Genomic DNA, 20099 nt, shown 5'->3' on the forward strand with positions numbered 1-20099 from the left:
TATTACTACTAATAAATTATTGGTGCTGTTATTGGTAGAAACAGAAATATTTTTAAGATTTACTGTGCAGATTCTTATACCACCTTATATATTTGCCCCCCAAACCCTATGAGGTTGGCACTATTATTAGCTCCATATTATAGATGAGGAAACTGAGGCCAGTGAGGACTAGGTAAATCATAGTAATAAGTAGTAGATTGAGAATTCCAATCCAAGCAGTCAGAATTCATAGCCAGTGTTTTTAATCAATGTGCATCATTGGGTGGCAAAACTGAACAGAAGATAGAGGTACTCTGGTACATGCTAATTTCTCACCTCTGTTTTGGGAAATGATATTCCCTTCCTACTTGACAACAGTAGTATCTCTTGCCTACTTTACTTCTGTTAGTTATTCTACTGCTATTTCAAGTTGCCAGTCTCTGCTTTCTGCACCTCTTCAGACAAAGAAGAAAATAACACACAAAAAAACCCACAAAAAAACAAAAACTTAACTCACTTGCTGCCTAAATAAATAGGCAGATGGATGGATAGGTAAATAAAAATCCTTCACGGACTCTGAGCTCCCTGCTCACTACTGCCCTCTCTCCATTTCCTAACATCAGTTTTTATGAGATCAGTCTGCTTTTACTCTCAATTTCCTTATCTCTCATTCAAGTTCAACCAATAGCCATCAAGATTCTACCTTCAATAATGCATTGAAAGTTTCCTGGGAATGGTCGTTAATTACTTCCTGATTGCATCTAAAATATAAAATTGACCTGCTCACTTCAGTCCATCTGTACCATCACCACCTAGTTCACATCCGCATCCTCAGTGCTCTTCTACACCATGGAAGCTACAGCTGTCCACTCCTTAGCATGGTCTACAAGGCACTGTCTGGTGTGGCACTCCCCCGTGTATCCTACTTTTATCTTCTGCGGCTTGGCCTCTTCTTCATTATGCCTCAGCCTCATTTCATTTTTCAGGTATTAGAATTTATTGTTCTCTTCTCTGCCTCAGGACCATGCACATGCTTCACCTTCTTATCTGTACTTACTGCCTGCCTCTCTCCTCATTTTTCTTTCTTTTTTTTTTAAATATTTCCATACACATGATTCTTTTCTTTTAAATTTTTTATTTGTTTATTTTTTAATTTATTTATTTTTTGACAGGCAGAGTGGACAGTGAGAGAGAGAGACAGAGAGAAAGGTCTTCCTTTTGCCGTTGGTTCACCCTCCAATGGCCGCCGCGGCCGGCGCACCGCACTGATCCGAAGGCAGGAGCCAGGTGCTTCTCCTGGTCTCCCATGCGGGTGCAGGGCCCAAGCACTTGGGCCATCCTCCACCGCACTCCCGGGCCACAGCAGAGAGCTGGCCTGGAAGAGGGGCCACCGGGACAGAACCGGCACCCCCACCGGGACTAGAACCCGGTGTGCCGGCATCGCAAGGCAGAGGATTAGCCTGTTGAGCCACGGCGCCAGCCTCTCCTGCTCATTTTTCAAGTGTTAGCTTCAATTTTGCCTTCCCATTGATGCCATCATTTTATTTACCTGTCAGTCAAAACAAGAACTCCCCTTTAAATTCTCTGAACACCTTTTTTTCTTTTCTTTTCCAAATTATTATTGTCTTTAATTACGGGTTTATTTGCGAGCTTATTTGTCAAATGCCTATGACTAGTATAGATTATAAGTGTTTTTTTTTGAAGATTTATTTATTTATTTGAAAGTCAGAGTTACACAGAGAGAGGAGAGGCTGTGAGAGAGAGGTCTTCCATCTGATGGTTCACTCCCCAGACCCCAGATGGCTGCAACGGCTGGAGCTGTGCCGATCCAAAGCCAGGAGCTTCTTCCGGGTCTGCCACGTGGGTGCAGGGGCCCAAGGAGTTGGGCCATCTTCTACTGCTTTCCCAGGCCATAGCAGAGAGCTGGATTGGAAGTGGAGCAGTTGGGACTAGAACCAGCACCCATATGGGATGCCAGTGGTTCGGGCCAGGGCATTAACTGGCTGCGCCACAGCACTGGCCCCAGATTATAAGTTTTATAAGGAACAAAATCATGTTGACATGTACTTAACAAATATTTTTCAATCTGTTATGGTGAATGCAACACCAAGTAGATTCAATTCAGTTCTGTCTTTTCTTGTATACTCATGATTCTTGATAACATTAAAGAATTTATGTTACCTGGTTTGAGTACTGGCTGTTCCACTTCAAATCCAGCTCCCTGCTAATGCACCTGGGAAGGCAGAGGAAGATGGCCCAAGTCCTTGGGCCCTGCACCGTCATGGGAGACCCAGAAAAATCTCTTGGCTGCTGTCTTTGGATCAGCTCAGCTCCAGCCATTTCGGCCATCTTGGGAGTAAACTAGGGAATGAAAGATATCTCTCTCTCTCTCTGCCTCTGCCTCTGCCTCTCTGTAGCTCTTCCTTTCAAATACATAAATAAATCTTTTAAAAAAAAGAATTTGTGCTCCCTTTACAAAAAAAGATTTATTTATATATTTGAAAAGCAATCAGAAGCATGGAATTCCATCTGGGTCCCCGACATGGGTGGCAGGGATCCAGGTATTTGTGCCGTTTTCCAGTGCTTTCCTAGGCCATTAGCAGGGAGTTGGATTGGAATCAAAGCAGACAGGACTTGAGCTGGAATTCCATTATGGAATGCTGACATTATGAAAAGTGGCTTAATCCACTGCGCTACAAATGGCAACCCGTAAACTCCTTTTTTAAACCTTTGCTTGGGGCCAGCACTGTGGCACAGTGGGTTAAAGCCCTGGCCTGAAGTGCCAGCATCCCATATGGGCACTGGTTCTAGTCCCAGCTTCCCCTCTTCCGATCCAGCTCTCTGCTATGGCCTGGAATAGCAGTGGAAGATGGCTCAAGTCCTTGGGCCCTTGCACCCACGTGGGAGACCCAGAAGAAGCTCTTGACTCCTGGCTTTGGATCAGTGCAGCTCCGGCCTTTGTGGCCATCTGGGGATTGAACCAGCAGGTGGAGGACCTCTCTCTCTGTCTCTACCTCTCTCTGTAACTCTGTCTTTCTAATAAATAAAATAAATCTTTAAAAAAAAAAACCTTTCCTTTACTTTCCTTCTTAAGCAATAAATACTTGATTATATTCCCCTCACCCTAGCCAGTCTCCTCCAGAGAGTCTATTATTATATAAGTAATAAAACCAAAATCTCATCATCTAAGGATAGACATATGCTGGAAGTTCGATTACTAGTACAAGATTCATTAAAATAGTAGAGGTAATAATAATAGTAAACGAAAAACAATAAAATTGTCAAAACGGAGGGAAATTGTGAAAGAAATAAGCTTATCTGAGACAGTGACTGGGCCGCTAAGGTTTCTATAACCTTTTTGGTTTTTTAGCAGCCACAGATTTAGTTATAATCACACATAATCAGTTGGGGAAAAAAAAAGTGAGAAAAGAAAAAAGAAACAAAGAAACAAACAAAAAACCCCAGAGACCTTTCTTCTGTCCAGAGGCAGACCTCCTGGTAAGAAGGATATGCTAGTTCCCGCACCTTCTATGATCAATAATCTTCTTCTTTAGAGGGGTAGATTGACTGCATAGCTTCCCACTGACTTGTCCTCAAACCTGCCTCCCACAGAACTGAATTCGGTACACTGTTGTAATTATGTGCTATACCTTCACTGAGAAAAAAGCACAGATCTTTAAAGCTCTGGCAGTTAGAACCCTCAGCAGGAGCTTTTAGACTCTTTGGAGTGTGTTTGCAGCTCAGCTGTTCTCAAACCTCAGAGCTATGGAAATTCCCACTTGTCCTGCGCTGGGGATGGAGACCCATACTGTGTGTATCTATTAAACTAACACATCTTCTGAGAAAAAGAAAGTAATAATTAGTTCTCTTAGTAATCGGTACTTTGTTTTCCTGACTTCAAAATTACCCATATTTTTCAATTAAAAACATTCTAAGGCTATAATATAACAAAAAGATGTTGAGATATCCTTGTGTGTAAAAATCTTTATAATGAAAATCACAGATTATGTGATATTGCTGACAGCACATTTAATTTTTTTTTGTTTCTTTATACAAGTATATCAAGGTGGGAGGAGAAGATTTGTGTCTGTAGTTGGAAGTAGAACTATAAAATTGCTGTGCTTTAATTTTTTTAGAGCCTCATAAGAGCTTATGAGCTCTATTCATGATAGCTTAACCAAGTGAAAAGGAAATTTATAGATTTTTTTTCTCCCTTATATCATCAAAGGCAATTAGTTTCAATAGAAAATTTTATATCCTCTGTTCTATTAATATTAAATCACATTATAGGTTTGCATATTCATTGGGTTAGGTGAACTTTATTTTATCTGCTTGAATTCAGAGTGTTCAGTGTTTTGATATGTAATACCCTAATTGTTTCTAATTTCCTTCTGTTTATAAATATGAATGATAGCTTTTCTAGTTGTGTATTTATTTTAACTGAGAAAAAGCTGGCTTAATAATTTTCAGATCATGTGAAAGAAACTTAATTCCCAAATCCATGTATTTATATTCTTGTTCATTTCGTTAACTTCCCCTAATAATCCTTTTTTTGTGACAGGATTGCTTATTTCCATCAGCTGTTGAAATAGAACAAGGTAAAACAAAATCAACAGAAAATCGAATATCCCGTTTAGGTCTATGTATCTCAGTCAGTTTTGCTGTTGATTGCTTTTCATTAAATTCCCCAAATTAAAAAAATTAGCTCTGTCCCAACTCCCATAATTTGTCACTCGTCTGTAATAAAATAGCATAGTACCACAGTAGAAGTCGGATGGCCATTCCTGTCCTCAAGGAGGTCTTTTCAGAAGCATGCCTTGAAATTCTTGTTGAACTTTGTAGTATGATTGTTTTGAGTTTACCATCTTTTGTGGCAGACAGTTATTATGTTCTGTTCTTGACTAAAGAAAGATAAGAAGATATTTGTTGAGGCATAATTTCCACATAGTATGATCTTTGGGGAAATATTCCCTAACAGCACATGATCACTCTGCTGTACAATCAGTTTTAAACGTTCATTTTTTCAAAGCCCAATTCACAAATTAAGTGTTGCTGTTATCTCTCATGATATCTAATATGCGAACATTGCTGTTTGTTCCATATAGCATGTGAACTTGATTATTTTGTTCAAACCAGGTACTAAATTTGCTTCAGAGAGTATTTTAAGGACTATGAGAAGTCTTGCTCTTGAGGATTTTATTGTCTAAAAGAACATATTATGTATTTAATGAAGAGTCACAGATATCCTTCCTTTATTTCTTATCTACAGGCAGAATTTTGATCAGTAGTTGACTCTCAATTTTGGGGGAAGTTCTACTTGCTGCCTAACTCCAATTCCTCCTTCTTTCATGAGACTGTTATCATTCTTTTTATTATATTTACAAAAACAAAATTATTTTATATTTTATATTTTCCATGGGCATTGGGTCATACTAGTATATATAATTGCAAAAATCACTTATAATAAATGTGTGTTTATTGCAAATTTATCTGTTAATTCTAATTAATTTTTTCTATATTTTTCCCTTTTTTGTTTTTGAGATACTATTTTTATTTATATTATACTGAAAGGCTTAATGCTCAAACTAAATAAAAAGTTCAACAAATAAAAAGTAAAAAGAACATATTTCAGCAGCAATATGGGCAAGGACTGTAAATAATAATCAAATGAAAGAATGTCAATTTCCCTCATTTGTAGTAAATTTTAAAATGGTCACAGATCACTAAAACTATAGTAGTATACCATTCTTAACAGTTTAACAAAGGTTTAAGACAAAGTTTGACAAAATACTATATTTGCAGCAAAATTCATATGCACAAGCATTCTTTTTTATTTTTTAACTATTTTTTTAAATTTTAGCTCCCACATGTATGGGAGAATATGTGGTGTTTGTCTTTCTGTCTCCAGCTTATTTCAGTCAACATGTCCTCCAGTTGTAACCATTTTGATGCAAGTGACAGAATTTCATTTTTTATGTTGCTGAATAGTATTCCATTATACACACACACACACACACACAAACACCCCACATTTTCTTTAACCATTCATCTGATGTTGGGCACCTTGGTTGATTCTATATTTTGGCTGTTGTGAACACTGCTGCATAAACACAATAGTATAGGTATTTCTTTGATACAATGTTTCATGGGTACTGGGTATATACCCAGTCTTGTGATTGCTGGATCATGTGGGAAGTCTATTTCTAGTTTTAAAAGACATTTCCATATTGTTTTCCACAGTGGCTGTTCTAATTTACATTCCTACCAACAATATATGAGTTTCTCTTTCTCTGCATCTTCCCCAGCATTTGTTGCTCTCTGTGTTTTGGATTTTAGCCATTCTGATGGGGTGAGGTGATATCTCCTTGTGGTTTTGATTTGCATTTCCTGATGGCTAGTGATATTGAAAATTTTTTCATATATTTGTTGGCCATTTATATTTCTTCTTTTGAGAACTGTCTATAGAGATCTTTTGCCCATTTCTTAACTAGATTGATGGATTTTTTGTTTTTGCATTTTTTCAGTTCCTGACATATTCTGTATATTAATACTTTGTTGGATAAATAACTTGTAAATATTAATAGAGGACAACCCAGATATATACAGCAAATGATATTAGACCTAAAGGGAGAGATGGACTCTAATACAATAATGGTGGGGGACTTCAACACCCCATTCTAATCAATGGAAAGATCATCAGACAAAAAATCAATAATGATACATGGGAGCTGAACCATACTATTGAACAAGTGGACCTACCAGACCTTTACAGGACATTTCACCCAACAGCTACAGAATACACATTGTTCTTATCAGCACATCTAACATTTTCTAGGATAGACCATTTATTAGGCCACAAATCAAGTCTCAGTACATTTAAAAAGATTGATATCGTACCATGTTTCCTCTTATACCCCAAAGGAGTAAGACTAGGAAACAACAACAAGAAGAACAATGGAACATTTACAAATACATGGAAATTAAACAAAATTCTGCTGAATGATCCTTGGGTCACTGAAGAAATTAAAAAGGAGATATAAAATTTTCTTGAAATCAATGAAAATGAAATCACAGCATATCAAAGCCTGTGGGATTCAGCTAAAGCAGTATTAAGAAGGAAGTTTATAGCATTAAATGCTTACACCTAAAAAGAGACATGTCTCAACTAAATAATCTATTGTGTATCTCTAAGATTTAGAGAAGCAAGAACAAAACAAAATCTAATGAATACTTAAATTATGCTTCAGAGACTGGAGATTGAATTATACTCACATATCATGGCCTTTAAAAGTGTGTTTCTTTTTTTTTTAAGATTTATTTATTTATTTGAAAGGTAGAGTTATAGAGAGGCAGAGGCAGAAACAGATACAGAGACAGAGAGGTCTTCCATCCGCTGGTTCATTCCCAAAGCCAAGAGCCAGGAGCTTCTTTCAGGTCTCCCATGCAGGTGCAGGAGCCCAAGGGCTTGGGCCATCTTCTACTACTTTCCCAGGCTATAGCAGAGAGCTGGATCAGAAGTGGAGCAGCCAGGACTCAAACCAGTGCCCATGTGGGATGCCAGTGCTGCAGGCAGTGGCTTTACCTGCTATGCCACTTGCCAGCCCCAAAAGTGTGTTTCTTAGCAGTGCAACAGGAAGATGATAGAAATCACCCTGAAGGACACATGTGGCTTCAAGAATGCCATGTGGCTGTCTCCTCTTCCTTCACATGTGGTTTTTACACTTTTGCCTTCTTTCTTTGTCTCTATGGATTCTTACAGTAGTTCGCTAGCAGATCAATATTTACCAGCCACATAAGTAGTGAAGTGTATAAAAATTCAAATTATGTAAACAAACCTGTGCTCAATTCTTTGGGGAAATAACCCGCTTGTAGCTGCTTTCACTAAAGCTGTCAATGTACTTTTTTTTTTTTAAATATAGTACAGATCAGCTAAAGAAACGAGAGCTACTTGATGTAATATGATAGACAAGGACTTCATAACACAAATAAATCCCCTACATAATACAACACCCTGGTCAGCATCCCAAAATGTTTCAAGGAATGAATAATAAAATGACGGATACTAGTCAGCTAAAATGCTATGAGGCACCACAACTGAAAACAAGCACACATTTCAACAGGGTTTTTCTTTTATTTACTCATATCACTGAGGTGCGTTTAAGTAGCTTTCAGATACATAAGTCTTTTAATAATTGTATCTGTGGCTGAGGATGATGCTCAGTGCTCCCTATTATTTCTAAGCTTTGTTATCAAGACATTCTCTTTTATACCCAAATCCTCTGATAAGGGTTAAACTGTTGTCTCTCAGTGTACCCTAGTCTGATCATAAAAATTCACACATATGATTGTGAAAATTCTGTTAATATAATTAGTGACTGTTGCTACATTTGTGCCTGTATAGCTTCACCCCCTTCATAATCTCTTGATTTTGTAATAACACATTTTTTTGACAGGCAGTTAGACAGTGAGAGAGAGAGAGAGAGAGAGCAAGAAAGGTCTTACTTTTCATTGGTTCACCCCCCTATATGGCTGCTAGGGCCGGTGCTGCGCCGATCCGAAGCCAGGAGCCAGGTGCTTCCTTCTGGTCTCCCATGCGGGTGCAGGGCCCAAGCACTTGGGCCATCCTCCAGTGCCTTCCCAGGCCACAGCGGAGAGCTGGACTGGAAGAGGAGCAACCGGGACAGAATCCGGCGCCCCAACCGGGACTAGAACCCTGGGGGCCGTCGCCATTGCCGCAGATGGAGGATTAGCCAAATGAGCTGCTGCGCCGGCCAATAATAACACATTTTCAATGATTAAATTTCTTTTTTTTTTAATTTTTGACAGGCAGAGTGGACAGTGAGAGAGAGAGACAGAGAGAAAGGTCTTCCTTTTTGCCGTTGGTTCACCCTCCAATGGCCGCTGCGGCCGGCGCATCGTGCTGATCTGAAGCCAGGAGCCAGGTGCTTCTCCTGGTCTCCCATGGGGTGCAGGGCCCAAGCACTTGGGCCATCCTCCACTGCACTCCCTGGCCACAGCAGAGAGCTGGCCTGGAAGAGGGGCCACCGGGACAGGATCGGTGCCCCGACCAGGACTAGAACCCGTAGGAATAGAAAATAGTGAAATTGAGCATTGGATATCTCCCATATCTTTAGCAGAAGTTAGCTCTAGTGAAAGCTCTATCTTTGTCACTGAACCCTGGTAACACACATTTCATTAGTGGTGGTTAGGGTTAGGGAGTACACCTTTGGGTCATGGTTTTTCTCATTGAGAATTTCTGAGGATGAATAAAGAAGATAATAACTATAGAGATTGTTTTAGAAGGCTTACATTGTGTCAGTTACTGTGACAGGAATGTTACACTTTGCTTCTCATTTCAATCCTACTGCAACTAACATGGATGGTTTAATGAATATGTTTTTCTGATGAGGAAATAAAGACTCAGAAATATTAGGTAACCTGCAGTAATTCATGGAACTGCAAAGTGGCAGTACTATAATTCAAGCCCATATCTGTGTAACTCAAAAGTCAGTTTTTTCATAACAACTGACATTATGAATCTGGAGAATGCAAAGCATTGATTCTCTCCTTCTCCTGTGGCTAGGGAAAAATCTGTCTCAAAGTCAACCCTTAAAAATAGTTATATGGGGCTCTGAATTTGGGCTAAGATTGGTCGTAGGCAATATTGTTGAGATGACCTATTAGGTTCCAAATGACCTTGCCTATGTTACCTCCTCCTCCCCAACATCAGCTTGCTTTTCTGTCCTTCCAAGCTACGCATATTCTTCTCAACCCAGCATTTTTCTGACATTGAGATTCCTACTTGATGTGAATGATTACATACATTCATTGTTTATTCATTTTATAATTATTTTTATCACCTATCACATATATTACCTACCTTGTATCAAACTACGTTAAGGGGGAAGAAGGAATGAAGAAAATTTCACCAGAAAAAAAGAGTAGCACTGACCTTATAATATTCAACTTCTACCTGAAATCAGGTTGACTGAAAACAGATTAATACCCAGTAATAACAGTTCAATAAAATAATTCCATAGAACTTCTGGCTTGACAATACAACTTGAAGACATTATTTTGGGAAGAGTAAGATATTGCCATCAGCTCTTTATCTGTGTCAGTAGACAATCTGTTCTTCCTGGGTACAGGTCTGGAAAATGGTTAGTCAGCTAAGGAATGCCTTTACAATCAATCAGCAAATATTTGAATGTCTAGTATATGTAAGATCATGCACTAGGTGCTCCACAGTGTGTAGTCTTCAACTCTCTTCTCCCTATGCAGCCACTCTTCTCATTCATGACCTTGCCTTCCATAATATCTATTGAAATAACACACTAGTCTTCCAACTCCAGTATTTATTTTCTCCTAAACTCCAAGATTGTGTTTCAAAATGCTGCCAAATAGCATAATACCAAAAACTACATGTCTAGAGGAAAATGTTATTTCCCTAACATGGAGATATCATTTATCTTTTAATCCTATTTTTCCACAAAGTTTTTGAAGTACTGTTGAAAGGGACAGTTTTAATAAATTCTTTAGGTTTAAGTATTGGCAAGAATTGACAATATTTAAACCTGAATTGACAATATTGTGATTACCATGGCTTAAATATCACTAAACTTTTGAGTATTTATTATTGGAAGATGATAGTGTCATAGTTAGTAGTAAGATACGTTATTCATCATCAGAGAAGATTTTGATAACAGCTAGGCAATAGTCTTGAAAGGTGGGTACTTCCAGCATGCTTTGATGTATCTGCCTGTAAAAAGTACAATGTCATATAGAAGAATTAGTAGAAGGCAAAAGTTCGTATTTGTAGAGGCAGATGTTCATGGTTTATGGGAAAGTTAATTTCAAAGAATAATAATAATAGACTTGCTTCTGTATTAGAAGACATGGTCTACTCACCAGCTCATTTGCTGCATTTGAAGGGAACTTTTTGGATCAAAGGCTTTTGTTTATAGTGTCAAATGCTTTTCCTGTTATCTACAGAAATCCTAGTACCTAGTCTGTGCTTGACAATTGTATTTAAGAAAGTAAGCTATACATGCAAAAGGAAATATAACTGGGATCATGAGTAAATTCATTGTGTGTGTGCATATGCACATTTGTGCATGCTACCCTCCTTCCATCTCTTTGCCAGAATTCACGTGGTGAATGAAAAATATTTAAATAATTTATAGCTATAGGAAGTAAGAAGCTGAAAATAATAATAGAAGTATATGAAAGGGAATATTAATCTGCACCAATATTATGAAACAGTAATTAAAACCAAAATTCAACTATTTTTATGAAAAACAGTATAAAATTCTTGAATAATGTACTTGAAGGTAAGTTCAGGTGATTTTACCATAACTGAATTATTTAACATCAACAAATGTCAAGTAGGTGAAATTATTTAGAGCATGTATAACAATTTAACATATTTTATGAATAGAATTCAGAGTTTAAAAATTATTAAATGCTTGACCCATAGAATGGCAGATGTCCTAAACAGCATTCTGTCCTCAGAATCAGCCCTTAAGGCATTCAGATCCGGCTAAAAAGCCCATGAGAGTATTTCAGGTATGGAAAGCCAAGACACTCTGGCAAAAAAAAAAAAAAATGACCTAAATGAAAGATCACTGTGAGTGAGATCCCAGTGGAAAGAACGGGCCATCAAAGAAGGAGGTACCTTTCTCTGAAGGGAAGAGAGAACTTCCACTTTGACTAGGACCTTGTCTAAATAAGATCAGAGTCGGCGAACTCAAAAGGCTTCCATAGCCTTGGCAACCCATGACAAGAGCCTCAGGTGATTACTGACATCATAAACAAGAGTGTCAAATTGTTAAAACAACAACAGGAGTCACTGTGCACTTATTCCCCATGTAAGATCTCTGTTCTTAATGTGTTGTACAATGTGAATTAACAGTATAACTAGTACTCAAATAGTACTTTATACTTTGTGTACCTGTGTGGGTGCAAACTGTTGAAATCTTTACTTAGTATATACTAAGTTGATCCTCCGTATATAAAGATAATTGAAAATGAATCTTGATGTGAATGGGATGGGAGAGGGAGTGGGAGATGGGGTGGTTGCGGGTGGGAGGGATGTTATGGGGGAAAAAGCCGCTATAATCCAAATTTGTACTTTGGAAATTTATATTTATTAAATAAAAGTTAAAAAAATAAAGCAATAGGGATTAGAAGCTTAGCACCCTAAAAAGAAATTATTAAATGCTTAATCAGACCATTTCCTCTGATTTCAAGCAGCATAATAGGTAATTTTTAGAAAATTTTCCTCCTATATTTTCTGTCATTATGTACATGTTTTATCTGTGGCCCAACTATTCACTCAACTCAATTTCATATTTATAAATTTTCTTAGTTCAGCTAAGGGATAGATTGTGTCAGTTGAATGCTACTGATGGTTAATGATGATGCAATTAACATATACCAGCTGTTCAGGGTTAATAATATTTTATTAATGATAAGAGTGTAAAGGCTGACTTTATTTATTTTTAAAGAAACCTAATAGGAAACTGTTTTTAAGACTTCAGTAAAACTTCCTTTTGAATGTTTAAAACAAATGAAAATCTGTTTTTTAAGCCTCACAGAGAATTCGCTTTATGCAGAGATTTTACAGTATGTCTATGAAATTATCCCCACTAAAGAGATAAAATAACAGGCTTTAAATGTATGTTCTCATAGAGCACTCCTTATCTTACAGATGAGCTCAGTGAAAATGTTGCAGCCTCGGCTCAATAGCATTCTTTTCAAGCTCATGTTTGAAGAACAAGTAAACAACATCAAACCAAGCATCATAGCAGTAACACTTGCCTGTGAAGAACTGAAGAAAAGTGAAAGCTTTAACAGACTTTTAGAGTTAGTTCTTTTGGTTGGAAACTACATGAACTCAGGCTCAAGAAATGCCCAATCATTGGGTTTTAAAATAAACTTCCTTTGTAAGGTAAGATGATATTTTATAATATCTGGTCTAAGATAAAGATTACTCCATATAGCCATAATACATTAACCATGAACTTTCATTCTTTTAATTTTATAGTGTGCAAATTTTATCTCAATTAAAACAAATTTTTAAAAATCTTTCTGCAATAAAATCTAAAGGCCTATACATTTTTTAATGTAGTACTTCACTCTTGCTAATGAAATCTCACTGGAGTGTATGGGCAAAAAAATACTTTTATAAAATAGACACCGTATTGTATTTCAATGTCTTTATATTTGTTTTATGTCTCTTCAGTAAGTATTTGAAGAACTAAATGGTAAATAGCCAGAAATTTTATTTCGAATGCGCTTTGTTTATCCTTCTATAATAAAATAGTAATAGGATATATATCAAAAAGATCATGAAAAAGTTAAATTAAATGACAAGTTTATTTTGGTGCAAAACAATGTTGAAATCCATGTGGTTTTTTCATAGTATGCACTTTCCATGAATTTTTTGGTGGTCCCTTGTACTTCATTGTTGAATAATGTGATTCCACTAACCTTATACTGGTTACTATGTTACTATGTGCATTACCTAAAAAGTAATAGAAAAGAAAAGAAAAGAATAAAGAAATCAAGTCATAATCACCATACTTTTTTGATTGGGCCACTTACTGTGTTATTTTTAAGACATAATTTTTATGAAAGATAAAGAAACAGAAAAGCCCAAAAGGGATTGTGTATGTTCATATCTAGCTAGAGTAAACTACCTTATTCAAGGAAAAGAACTGTCTGTTACAGAGAGAAAACTGAACAGATTCTGAGGTGAAGGCCTGTAACAAAGCTAGAGATGAAAACAAATCTGAAAACAAGCAGTCTGTCTTTGACTTCTCACCATTCTCTCACTTTTTATTCCTCCTGCATCTGAAAATACTGTAGAACTTTGCTTAGTTCTTGAAGGATAATATAATCATAAGAATCACAAATCTAGAAATGCATATGAGTTTCTTCTCTATTCATGCATTAAATAGATGTGCATTGCATCTATAAGGAGGTTTCAGAAAGTTTTCAGAAAATGAAAAGAGAAGTTTATTTTGGTGTAAAAATTTTAGAAATCCATGCATAGTTCTTTTATAATATACATTTTCCATGATTTTTTGACATTACCTTGTATGTGGACTAGTATTTTAAAATGTATCAAAGATGATATGATCCTAGTAGTTCTCAGATGAAGAATATCATTTATAGATAGTAGGGCATTTAGTGGAGTTGTATCTGTTTCTTACTGATATGTCTTAGATGGGTGTAAGGAAAGAGAATAAGGAATTATAGGAAGATCATCTGGAAATACTAGATTTTGTTAAGAAAACAGTTTTTTGATCCCTCTTCTTGTGACATTGGGAAATAGATGAAATAATTTTATACTATTAAAATAAGGCAATGCTTGTAATATATTTGAACAAATCAAAGCCAGGTTTATGAGATATAGCTGATTATTTAGGACCATTTTCATTGTAGTACATACTGTATACCCAATTGTAAGAAAGTCCACTCTTCCCAAGATGCTACTTGAGTAGAATATTTGCTTTCGGCACAGTGAGCAAATCTGAACGTGTTCTTGGTTGATGATTATAAAAATATTAAATTTAAAGAAAATATCATTAAATATGTATTAGCTACCTGTTTCACATTTAAGTCATATAAAAATATTTATCCTAATTTGAACAAACATTTACCTTTAAGTCTCTTAATTTCATACTGTTTCAAATTAATTACACCAACTGATTTGTTTGAGGCAAGAATGAATAGGTTATTTATATATAGGGACAAAAGATTGTTTTAATCTCACAGAAGGATTTTACAGTTAAATCTTATATTTTAGAGAGAGGCTTCTTCCTGTCACATACCTGTCAAATAAAAGTCCTTCCACATAACACTGATCTGACATCTATCACTAAGAGGTATGCTCAAAGGATTCTGCACAGATTTTCGCCAACTTCAAATAAAATAAAAAATAATCTCGTGGGAATTACTATCATGTAGTAATAGGTGTTTGAAAAGAGAAAGAGTGAAGGTCTTAAAATCTGTACCCCCTCCTCATCCGCCCCACTGCCCCAGTTTTCAGTAGGATATTTAGACTCTGGGATATATTTCTAGGAAAATACTGTCATTAAGAAAGAGAAGTATCACATACACATATGATATTCTTGTAATGTTTAGGATTAAAAGGATGTTCCTATAATACAAAGGACTCTGAGTAGATGCAAATGTCTCAAATGATAGACATTTCCTGAAGTACATAGAAATAGCTTAGGTCTGTAATCTGTTCCGAATGGAATTAACTAACTACTGATATGTGATTAGCTAGAATTGCTGTTACATTTCAGTTATATTATAAAAGATTATATGGTTGATTTTTCATAGTGATTTTTTTCCAAAAAAGTAGAAGGGAAATTGTCCTCACAGAACACTGATTGTACTTTAAAAATGATACCATTTACTCACCTAAATTTTTCTAATGATAATTTTCTTTCTCAGTGATTTTAAAAATGTAATCCACTGCTTTTCACAAGATACTATAGAGTATGTTAAAGTAATCTCCTAGTTAAAAAGGAGCCGTGATATAGGCGGTTAAGCTTATCAGATGTATCTTATAGTAAAGGTAATATAAAAAAATCAGATGGCCATAATTGGCTGCTATATATTTGGGAAGGAAAGGAAAACAGATGGGTCAACCAAAATATCAAACGACACTAAAGGGTACCATTACTGTAAGGACTACCTTCACCACAAAAGGCTTTGTTAATTTGAAGACATGAATTATCACTTGGTGACTCACCAAACCAGAGTGCTGAGCTGCAATAAAAATTGTCTGAATGAAGAATTCCCAATGTTAACTTGATATCTACTTGCCTGTTGGATTTTAAAATTTTGACTGATAGCAGTGCTACACTTCAGGGATATTTGTTATTTGTTTTAGTGCATGTAATGTACATGAGGAAAAAAAAAACATTTAAATATACTGAGTCCTCCCTCTGAACTAAAGTTTATGGGTGTATCAGATAAGGATCTCATTTGCATGCAACAGAAAGTGACTATTTCTGATTCAAACAAAAAATGGAATTTATTGGAAGGATATGAGTAAGCTCTGCAGAAAGTGAGAAGAAGCAGAACTTGGCCTTCAAAAGAACAGAATTCAGGTAGCAGGAATGAATGGAAAGTCTTTTCAAGATGGGTACCTTTGTGATGTATTAGCTCCAAACATTTTTCTCCTCCTTTCCCTGTGTTTGATTCAAATTCTAATGAGAAAAAGAGACTGATTAGCCTTCTGTGGATTACAAGAATGCCACCCTGACAGAGGGTAAACGATCTTTTTTTAAAAAGATTTATTTTATTTATTAGAAAGACAGAGTTACAGAGAGAGGTAGAGACAGAGAGAGAGGTCCTCTATCCGCTGGTTCACTCCCCAGATGGCCGCAGCGGCCAGAGCTCTGCTGATCCAAAGCCAGGAGTCAGAAGCCAGGAGCTTCTTCTGGGTCTCCCATGCAGATGCAGGGGCCCAAGGACTTGGGCCATCTTCTGCTTTCCCAGGCCATAGCAGAGAGCTAGATCAGAAGAGGAGCAGCTGGGACTAGAACTGGCGCTCATGTGGGATGCTGGCACTTCAGACCAGGGCTTTAACCCGCTGTACCACAGTGCCGGCCCTGGGTAAAGGATCTTAATGGATAGCATAACCAGTTTTTTCTGCAGTGGAAGGTTGGTTGTGCTCTAAAGGATATTGTTACCAAAGGTAGGGATTCCAAAGTTTAGGGGCAGGAGAAGGAATATCAGGCAGGCACAAACAGAAAAAGACATACCAAAAGAGATTGTCTTTGCATCAGCGATATACAAGAAATACAGAAGGATACAGGAAACTAAAGAAGGGGTGGGCATTTGGCTCAGCAGTTAGGACTCTGCTTGGGATACCCCAATCCCTTATTGAAGCGCCTGGGTTTGAGTCTGTCTCCCCTTCCAAGTCCAGCTTCCTGTTAATGCACATGCTTGGGGGCAATAGGTGATTTGATAGCTCAAATCCATGGGTTTTTTTCACCCATGTGGGAACCCCTGGTTGAGTTCCAGGATACTGGCTTTGGCCTGACCCAGTCCCTGCTAATACGGGTATTTGGAGAGTAAGCAGTAGATGGCAGATCTCTGTCAGTCTCTCTCTTTCAAATAAAATGAAAATTTAAAACACTTAAAAAGTAACCTATCAAAGATTGAGGTATAGTTGAGTAGGCAGGAAATATCAATATATAGGATGTTGTATAGTGCCACAAGGTACACTGTGAATGCAAAAGTTAATGACCATTGAGATGAGCCAGTGTTCAGAGCAGGGAGGAATCTTTGGTAATTGGGTGGTGCTGATGAATTAAAACAGAAGTATCTGGAAGGTTACATAGAATTAATGTATATGAAGAGAAGAAACCACAATCTTAAATGAGTGGAGAACCCTGTCAGTTAGGACCTGCATTTTGGATTCCACTTGGCCGTTTACTAGCCAAATTTTCATGACTATGTTGCTTATCATCTCTGAATCTCAATTCTTTCTTCTCTAAATGAGGAAATACACTGACCGTGTTTATTGTCACAGAGATGTTTTCAGTCAAACTATTCTGTATTAGAGTACACTGAAAAGTTGTAATGTTAAATGGTATTAACTCATAGTAGTCAGGATATATTTGAGGATTAATTAAAAAACCCATGCTGCCTGGAATATTTGGGTTCATGTTGGAAACACGCAATAACATCACCAGGCAAGTCTTGAGAAGATTTTGAGCTTTTACACTACTCTGAATATCTTACCTCCATAACTTTTTTTTCATTCATAGCCTATTTAATAACATAGAAACACCAAAGGCTTTTTTTCTTGCCTTGAGTTAATATTTCCTTTATCTGTACTATGTCTGTCTGTCTGTCTTTCTTTCTTTCCTTTTTTTTTTTTTTTTTTTTTTTTGACAGGCAGAGTGACAGACAGTGAGAGAGAGACAGAGAGAAAGGTCTTCCTTTTCCATTGGTTCACCCACCAAATGGCCGCTGCGGCCAGCGCTCTGCGCCGATCCGAAGCCAGGAGCCAGGTGCTTCCTCCTAGTCTCCCTGTGGGTGCAGGGCCCAAGCACCTGGGCCATCATCCACTTCCTTCCCAGGCCACAGCAGAGAGCTTGACTGGAAGAGGAGCAACTGGGACAGAATCTGGCGCCTGGACCGGGACTAGAACCCGGGGTGCCGGCGCTGCAAGCGGAGGATTAGCCAAGTGAGCCGCAGAGCCGGCCTTGAACTGTGTCTTTCTATTCTTGCTAGCTAGAAACAGAAGCACACAAAAATTATGATACAGTATGATGGAATGCTTATGTAGAGATGTGAAAAATACTATAAAAAATAAAGAAATCTTGTAGGTTCACTATGGAGAAAATCATAGATATCTTACTTTAAGTCATTAGAGTTAGATTTATAATGTTATTCATATTTATGTAGCATATCTGTATCATGTAAAGGACTTGTATGCGAGAAGCTGTCACATGATATTAGTGACAGAGTATTAAAGGCATTACTCCAAATATACAAAGGAAAACATCCTTCTCCCCCATAGAAGTTGAAAGAAAGGAAGAACCAGCAAAATTTAGAACTGCATGATCCAGGAGGAAATCTACAGAGAACATCAGAAAAAAAAGTCATATTAATGTCTTATAAAATTTTACAGAGTCTAATCATGTTTGATAAGAATGATGTGAATTGTGCCCATATAAGCTCAGAATTTAGGCAAACGAAGTCATCTAGTCCAGACTTTTTAGTCTACATTGAGAAAACTAATGCTAAGAGAAGCAAAATACTTTTGTTGATCTTTTAGTCAGACTGAGTTGCTATAACAGGATACCCATAGGGTGGGTGGCTATTTTTTTTTAAAAAAAAGATTTATTCATTTATTTGAAAAGCAGATGGCGGGGGTGGGGAGAGAGAGAGAGAGAGAGAGAGAGAGAGAGAGAGAGAGAGAAAGAGAGGCAGGCCTCTTCCATCTGCTGATTCAGAAATTTATTTTTTCACAGTTTTAAAAATGGACATCCAGTTGGTTTCTGGTGAGGCCTATCTCCTTGAGTTGGAGATGGCTACGTTCTTACTGTGTCCTCACATGGCCCTATCTTTACTTTACTATTTTATTTCCTTTCTCCTTCACAAGACTCAGAAGTCATCAAATTTGGATGTATTCTTTATGTTACATTATATCTCCAGTGTCTATTTTCTATGAAACCCTTAATAACTTACTATTGAGTGAAAGCCAGGCAACTTGATTAAATAAAGGATTTGTTGTTAATCAACATAAATGTTAGCTTTATAAGAGGGAGAATTTTGTTCTTCACTGGTATAAGGGATATATATTTTATCAACAAAACTATTGAATATGTAATTATAAGACTTTGTTACTGTTTATTTGTAAAGACATAAAAATGTATTGTTTGCTCTAAATCTAAATGAACAACTCACCTTGGAATATGGGTTAATAAAACTAAAATGGGGCTACAATTTAAAACTAAAGATATATTACAAAAGAGTCACCATAGGGTGTAATGAAAGAAACCTAGCAAACATCAATAAATCCTGGCCAACAGTTCACCAATTTGACTGCCAGTGTTTTTATAAAGTACTTTCCTTGTGATTCAGGGTAGTTAAATATTACTAACCCCATTTTGCAAATTAGAAAACTATACCCCAGTGTAATCATACAATTTTTTTCAAGATTACAAAGCTAGTTAGGACCTGTGTTCACAAGAGTAGGGGATCCTGCCTCTCATTGAACTGTAACATTGTTTGGTTATACATGACTCATTTCAAGAAACCATTACAGAACCAGACTTCATGTGGATTTTCTTCAGCAGCTTATGACACTTGGAATCTTATCTTTGTTATCTAAATGAAATTGGAAGTATTTTTAGGATTATTTATAGAAACTTTCTTCTTGCATAATACATTTTAATGTATTCAGACAGCAGAGCCTATATATTGGTAATAATTTGGCATTGTGTAGGCTCTCAGAGCACATCAGTTTTGTGTAGGCAAAGTTGACTATTGTCCTTGATATTTTACAAATGAGAATCTGCTATCCAAAGAGATAGTGTACCCATGATCACTCCGTGACAAAGGCAGAATTAGGATCCAAC

At 36.9% G+C, this 20099-nt stretch overlaps 1 protein-coding gene across 1 annotated transcript in view; it reads left to right on the plus strand.

Moving 5' to 3' along the window:
- The window catches only part of DIAPH2 (diaphanous related formin 2), a 985476-nt gene that overhangs the window by 504082 nt on the left and 461295 nt on the right, over positions 1-20099 (plus strand). Inside the window, exon 21 of the mRNA XM_062183022.1 lies at positions 12689-12928. Within this exon, the coding sequence (XP_062039006.1) occupies positions 12689-12928 (240 nt within the window). The remainder of the gene's footprint in view (positions 1-12688; positions 12929-20099) is intronic.

This window comes from Lepus europaeus, chromosome X, assembly GCF_033115175.1.
Source record: "Lepus europaeus isolate LE1 chromosome X, mLepTim1.pri, whole genome shotgun sequence".
NCBI lineage: Eukaryota > Metazoa > Chordata > Mammalia > Lagomorpha > Leporidae > Lepus > Lepus europaeus.